The sequence below is a fragment of the Hyperolius riggenbachi genome, chromosome 11, assembly GCF_040937935.1.
Source record: "Hyperolius riggenbachi isolate aHypRig1 chromosome 11, aHypRig1.pri, whole genome shotgun sequence".
Lineage (NCBI taxonomy): Eukaryota > Metazoa > Chordata > Amphibia > Anura > Hyperoliidae > Hyperolius > Hyperolius riggenbachi.
Window position 1 is genome coordinate 52,595,238 of NC_090656.1, and position 7,500 is coordinate 52,602,737.

General features: G+C 38.7%; 1 protein-coding gene across 1 annotated transcript in view; it reads right to left on the reverse strand.

Moving 5' to 3' along the window:
• DYNC1LI2 (dynein cytoplasmic 1 light intermediate chain 2) overlaps window positions 1-7,500 on the reverse strand; it is an 82,098-nt gene that overhangs the window by 24,740 nt on the left and 49,858 nt on the right. Inside the window, exons 7-9 of the mRNA XM_068261094.1 lie at window positions 7,315-7,450; window positions 3,131-3,242; window positions 481-540 (exon numbers count right to left, since the gene is read on the reverse strand). Of these exons, the coding sequence (XP_068117195.1) occupies window positions 481-540; window positions 3,131-3,242; window positions 7,315-7,450 (308 nt within the window). The remainder of the gene's footprint in view (window positions 1-480; window positions 541-3,130; window positions 3,243-7,314; window positions 7,451-7,500) is intronic.

Here is a 7,500-nt window from a genome sequence, read left to right on the forward strand (position 1 = left end):
ATGAATAGTAAAGCACTCAAGCCATACAGAGGAAGCCAGCTCCCTTGCGGCTGTGCTCCTTGCTTTTAATATGCGCACTGAGGCACTATGCTGTCAGCTCCCTGTATTACGATAATGTGTGTTGTAACTACTTGTGGGGGTTGTTAAAAATCAGTGTTTTCATAATAGTGGCCCTTAAACAGGCAGCGCAGAGGAAGGAGTTAGCATAATTCTGTATTGAATAGATGCAGCAGGAGGATGCATGAACTCCTCCCAACTACCCTGCTGATGGGATAGTGCAGCAAAGCCTCAATAATGAAATATTTCAAGTGTTTGCAAGTCTGTCCTTCCTAGGACCACTTGTTAAATACTAACCACTGCGCATGAAGAACATTTCCACCAGTCCAGACATTTTGAGGATGCTCATTTCAAGTCAATCCAATTAGATTTTACAAAACAACACCATTTAATACAATACAAACAGAAGAAAACAATCCATACCTGTTGTTTCATTAAAAAGACCTGCTCGTCTTCCGCTGCCACCTCCTTATCATGGACCAGCTGGAAAAAAAGAGAGTTTTTTTTTTTAAATCAGAAGATGGCTGTATTTATCTCTGTGAGGTGGTGAAAAGAAAAATGATGTGATTAAGTTGGACAGATCTTTGTTCGCTTCAAGGTCATTGTAGAAGACTCTAGGGAAAAATATTAGAAGAAAAAAAGGATTTATCTGCAGCTGGAAAAGGATATCTTTTCCATACAGAGTTGGAAAAAAAATAATGTGCAAAATTAACAATGCCTTCAGTATCAGCCATGGACATAAAAAAAGAGAGGAAAGTACCCAATATGCAGCACCAAACCACTCCAATTATATTCAAAATACAAATTCTTTATTTGATGAAAAGCGAACACAGTAAAAACAATTTTAAAAATCACCAAAAAGGTGATAGCAGCGGTGTACAATATATGTTAACAATAATATATAATAATAATACATCAATCAATATATGTCCTCACACTCAGAATATGTGTGATAATAATAAAACCAAAGGTTAGTTGATCAGACTGGGACATAAAGGAGTTCCATCCCAGATACACAATATACATAAGACACTGAATTCCACATTAGCGAAGTACCATTGTGCAAATAACCAATAGTGAAAAACCGACCTGACAAGAAGGAGAGGACGCCACAGTACACCGCCACCCAGTCTGATCAACTAACCTTTGGTTTTATTATTATCACACTCTGCACTTTATACAGGCCCTACTTATTCTCATTATTGATTTTGAGGGTCCCTCTATTCACCTACCGTCTACTATTTTTATATATAATATTCTGAGTGTGAGGACATATATTGATTGTTGTATTATTATATATTATTGTTAACATATATTGTACACCGCTGCCATCACCTTTTTGGTGATTTTTAAAATTGTTTTTACTGTGTTCGCTTTTCATCAAATAAAGAATTTGTATTTTGAATATAATTGGAGTGGTTTGGTGCTGCATATTGGGTACTTTCCTCTCTTTTTTATGTCCATGGTTACTAGATTACCCATTTAGCATACTCCGTCCTGATTATTCTTAATGTTATTTTTAAGATGGTGCTTATCCTTATGTTTGCTAAACAGCCTTCAGTATCAGCAACATGGCCGGATTTCAGGCAAGGCCACAAGGCCTTGGCCTAGGGCATCAGGAAAGCAATGGGGCGGGCTTTGAGCAGCAGGGTGGCAGTAGCAGTTAACCTTAGTGATGGGTGGCTACCAAAAGCCGGAACTGGCACTCAGGGTATGAAGGGGCAGCAGACGGGCACTTACAGTGATCTCTGAGCTGCCTGTCGCTCACCGAATGTGCTGCTCGCCAAGGAGTTTACAGTCGATCCCTGACAGATCACTAACTGTCCTCAGTGGAGCCTACAATCTAATTCCTGCAGTGTTGAAGAGGAAGTTTAGGATGCTGTCGGCCCGGGGTGATGAAAGTACAAATCCGGCCCTGATCGGCAAGATAATGTCTAACGTCTTACAAGCAGCTCCATTGATTGGAGATCAGAGATTCTAAGCAGGTTAAAAAAAGCATTTTTTGTAGTCATAGTTATACAAAGGCTGTGAGCTTTTAGTGCGGCGAAAGATAAAGTCACACATACAAAAAGGAAAAAAAAACATACACCAGTATCAAGATGTACTGGTATTCTGCAGACAAGAGAAGATGGCCCTAGATGATGATATAAACATGACTTCACAATGCATACATAGACATATGACTATGGTAGGGACTAGATTGTGAGCCCCTCTGAGGGACAGTTAGTGACAATATACTCTCTACAGCGCTGCGTAATATGTCGGTGCTATATAAATACTTAAATAAACAATGACATGAATCTGTATTGAAAGTGGTGTGACAGATGTTGGGACAATCAAAACACTATCCTGTCTTTATGGCTGGTGGTACATTTTTTAGTCCTGATAAGTTCAGAAAATTGTCAGAATTGATGGAAATAGTAATGCAGTAAGTTATCAAATACTGGATGAAAATTTGCACTCATCAGCCAGGAAGCTGAGCATGGGACGTACGTGGACATTCCAACACAGCAATAATCCAACACACTAGGCAAATTTGACCGGTCATTGGCTTCAGCAACATAAAGTGAAAGGTCTGAAGTGGCCATCTCAGTCTCCTGACCTCAATATCGAGACACTCTGGTGGAATCTCAAACATGCAGATGATGCAAGACAGCCTAAGAATGTACAGGAGCTGGATGCTCTTTGCTAGGAAGGGCAGTTTTATCATCTGAAAAAAATGAAGAGCCTCATCCCAAAACTATCACAACAAGACTCATTGTCGTTTAAATGAGGCAATACACAGTACTGGGATATGTAAAGTTTAGATCAGGGTCATTTGGGTATTTTGTGTAGTGGTTAAGATTTTACACAGTTGCTTCAGCCAACCACTAAACATGAGTGAAAAAGTATTTGTGATATCGTTCATAGTCTATGAAATATAGTTAAGAACTCACATTCTGCCAGGATATGTAAACTTATGATCACAATTGTATCTTATAAGATTATTTTCAGTCCAGGTTTGCTTTTTCCTTCCTCTAAATCAGCTGAGGTTTCTGAAAGTGTGGGACTGTTTTGTGTTTCGAGCACGTACCTTTCTAACTGGAGGTTTTACGATAAAATCTTCAAAGGCATCTTCGGGTTTGATGCTAGCAAAATTTTCGTGAAGAATTCCTATTTTCTTCTCATTGTCCCAGCCAGCAGGACTAAAGAAAGACATCACAGGAGAGCATGTTAGGACCTCAGCAAGGGAAAAACATTGGGGGGGGGGGGGGGGGGGAGGAGAAGAAAAGAAAAAAAGACCTATTCTAGGTAAAAACCAAATAGTCACTGAATAGGTACTCAACCTCAAATCAATAAGGTAAAGCTATGCCCTACAGAAATGGAATGAGGATATGTTGGGACTGCGATGAGGTAGCAACATTCAGAATTCTAACTCTCCGACTGCATTAAGGTAACTTTCAGCCCAAACCCCTGCACCTAATGTAGGCTTGGTTACTCATTTAAGATTGATTCAAAATGGAGCTCAGACAAACAACTTTTTAACAGTACGTGAGATCTCATTGTCGAACTAAAAGAAACACAGGAAATAGACAAAATATGGAATGAAAAAAAAAAAAAAACAAGACTATCCGATTGTGAGAGATAGTTTGACTTATTGCTATCCTAAGTGAAGACATGTATGCACTTCCTCTTAGGACAGAAATTGGAGGAATGTCCACCATATGGGAATCAGAAACCCAAAGAGGTTGAGATGTGGTCTACACACAAGTCAAAAATAAAAAACGGCAAGGAGAGAGAGAGTGTGAGTGAGTGAGTGTGTGTTTTCTCCTTACGGACTCAAAGCACCAAAACTGCAGGCACTAGGGTGCGCTCTATAAGCAGTAGCAGTGTTAGAGTCTTGCCCAAGGTCTCCTCACTAAAAAGGTGCAGGCTTACTAAACAGGAAGAGCCTGTGTCAGTTGCAGCAGATGGGGAAAAAAAAAAAAAAAAATCAGACAAGGCAGGAACTGAAGAGATCTAAGAAACCAGCCATACAGGCATCAATTCTTCTGATCGATCACAGACAAATTTAGATTCCGTTAATTGAATCTACCAGTAATCTATTGCTCCAACATATCCAAATCGATTCACTTTAAATCATCTTTGTGTAGTTTATCACACGGAAATCTGATTGGACAGATTGGAAATTTTCAGTGCGAAAGGACAGGAATGTGAGGGATTAATGGCCCAACACGGTGCAATGCATCAAGCTTATGGTTCGATGAATGTTCAACTGATTTCTCCTAAAGTCTATCGAAATTAAATTCAGCATGAATACATTACTAGCTGTTCAAATTCCAATGGAATGGAGATTGATCAGCATGGCATGTTGGACCATAATCCACCCATGGATGACCAGCGTTAAGGAGTTTATCCTACTCCAGACAAAGCCTTCAAAGCAAACCTATAGAGACAAAAATAAAAATTGATATAATGAATTGTATGTGCAGTACAGATAATGGATAGAACATTAGTAGCGAAGACAAGAGTCTCATTTTTATTTTCAGTTATATAGTTTTTTTTTTTATTACACTGCATCATTCTGACACATTTGCAGTTTTAAAACCATGTCTTTTAAGCCATAAAACAAAGCAGAAATAATGGCCCTTTGAACTTTCCTGCAGTAAAACCTTATCTCAAGCTGTCTCTCACAGTTTCTTGGCAATTTAAGTGCTTCAGAAAACAGGACTGTATTCCACCCAAGTTGGATCGAACAGCTCAGAGAAGCTCTTTGGCATAAACAACTGAAGTTTCTTAACTCTTCCTGTACTGGAAAATAATAGCAGACCATTATCTTTGCTACTAATGTCATTTCTTATCTGTACTACACATACAAAGTTTATTTTTGCTTCAGCTTTGCTTTAAAGCCCAATTGAAACAAGGCAATTTTTTAAAGGGAACCCAAGGTGAGAGACATATGGAGGCGAACATATTTATTTCCTTTTAAACAATGCACAGTGCCTGGTTGTCCTGCTCATCCACTGCCTCTAATACTTTTAGCCATAGTCCCTGAACAAGCATGCAGAAGTTTGACAAAAATCTGACAAGACAGATACACACCATGCAATTTTTTTTTACTCCAGATCAACTGATCAAACAATCACTTCCAGCATGTCTGATCTGCTTCTGATTGATGAATGGACGAATTCTGAGATCAGTACTGCACAAAAACAATTTCTTTCTTGATGAAAAGCAGATCGGACATAGTAGAAATCCTGGATATCAATAAAGCCACATACACACATCAGACCATAGTCTGACTGACATTCATCTGCAGATCAGATCCACCAGGATGGATTTTCAGATCTGCAGATGATTGCTTGATCTGCAGATGAATGTCAGTTAAATCATGTATGTATGATGATCTGCAGATCTCAGACTATCATTGCAATTTGCAGGAATGGATTTTTGGCAGGAACAGATCTTTTGCAGATACTGATCTTTTGTGTCTGTACAGCATCTGTGTGTGCAGCATCTTGCAAAGATTTTTTTCTGATGTGGCGTTCAGCTCCATAGAAAAGACCGTGTAGAGTATGGCTCTCATACTACATGAAAGGTGGTAAGATTGGTCTGTGATCTTTCATTTCCAAAGACTATAGTCTGATGTGTGTATGAGCCTTTAACGTCATGTGAAATTTGCATAGTGCGTACCCAGGTTTACTCTTCCCTCTGCCTGCAACTGCCTTGTGGGCGAGTTATATGCAAGCACGTGACACACACATTTGTAACAAATGAGCGACTAAATTTTCCAAAATCCCAGTACAGGTAGTCTCCGTTGAACGAGATAGGGATTGTAGGTTCGTTCTTAACTTGAATCTGCTCTTAAGTCAGAACACTGTGCCTTCTCTGTCCCCTGTACCTCTTCTGTGCCCACCTGGGCCTCCAGTGTCCCCTCTGTACCCGCTTATACAAAGAGACACTGAAGCGGGAAAAAAGAAAGTATAATATAATGAATTGGTTGTGTAGTACAGATAATTACTAGAACATTAGTAGCAAAGACGATACTCATTTTTATTTTGAGTTATATAGGGTTTTTTTTTTAATAACATTGCATCATTCTCTATTATTTGTAGTTTACACACGTCAGCATTCTAAATGATTTTACAAAGCAGCCTACTGCATGTTTGAACCCTTCTCTGCAGAGAAAAAGAAAATACAAGAAGATACAATGATTGACAGTTGAGATAACAAGCTTCAGAAGACAGAGCTCTCTCTGCGACTTTGAAAGTCGTGGAGCTTAATGGCTCTTTTGCATAGATAACAACTGGAGTTTAACACTTCCTGTACGGGAAACAATTAGACTTATGTCTCTGCTCCTAATGTTTTATTTCTTAGCTGTACTACACATACAAATTTTATCATATTTTTTTCCGCTTCAGTGTCTCTTTAAAAGACATTTTTATTTTAATTTTTTTAAATCGATTTTCTTAAAAACTACAAGACAAATTTGATTTTTTTTTTTTACTTATTCCCATGGAAACACAGAATCCAGGTCGTTCGCAAGTCAGGCGTTTGTAAGTCGGGGACTACCTGTATTACTGTAACAAAAAAGGCCTCTATATGTGGAAGGTAGATTCTGCATGTCACAGGAAGTAGATCTAAGGGCTCTTTCACATTAGGGCAGATTTTCTGCGTTTCAACGCAAAGGATAAAGTTTGCGTTACCCAAGGTGAAATGAAAGTCCATAGACTTTCATTTTAGCTTTCACATATAACGCAGCCTTTTTGTGCGTTGCGTTCCACTGCACCCAGGCGCAGTTTTTTGGCCAACGCTAGCTTTATGCGTTACAATGTTAGTCAATGTAAAACGCACACTATGCGCGTTTTTAATCCGTTAACGCAGGCAATCAGTCCCAGAATGCAACAGAGGAACAATGTAGAAAGTTGACAACTAAAAGAAAAAAAAAAAATCCTGCGTTTTTCTATGTGCAGTAACGGATTGAAAACGGATTAAAAACGCACACTCACTGCAGTGCAACGCATATCAAAACGCAGTAAAAGGCATACAACAAAACTTATGCTTTGAGCGTTCTCCAACGCAAGCTCTGATGTGAAAGAGCCCTTTGGATACAGGAAATAGACTCTAGGCAGCAAGAACAGTAGCACAAAGGATTTTTCAATCCAAAATGTTAATTTACACTAATCAATATAAATGCTGTCAGAATTTGCCTTGGTCAGTTTAGTTATTTGAGCTTAAAGAAGACATAGAAATAGCAGTGCGCGAAAGAAAACTTACATAAACACAGCATCCTTCTCTACCACCAAAGCAGGTGTATTGAAGTGGAATCCATACATTTTATGGACAATGTACTTGTATAATAAATCCAAGTTTTTCTCTTCTTTGACAGAAGTATAAATTAAGGCAGCTCCATCTAGTATATATCTATGTAAGAAAAAGTACTTTAAGCATAGTAAAAGGAAA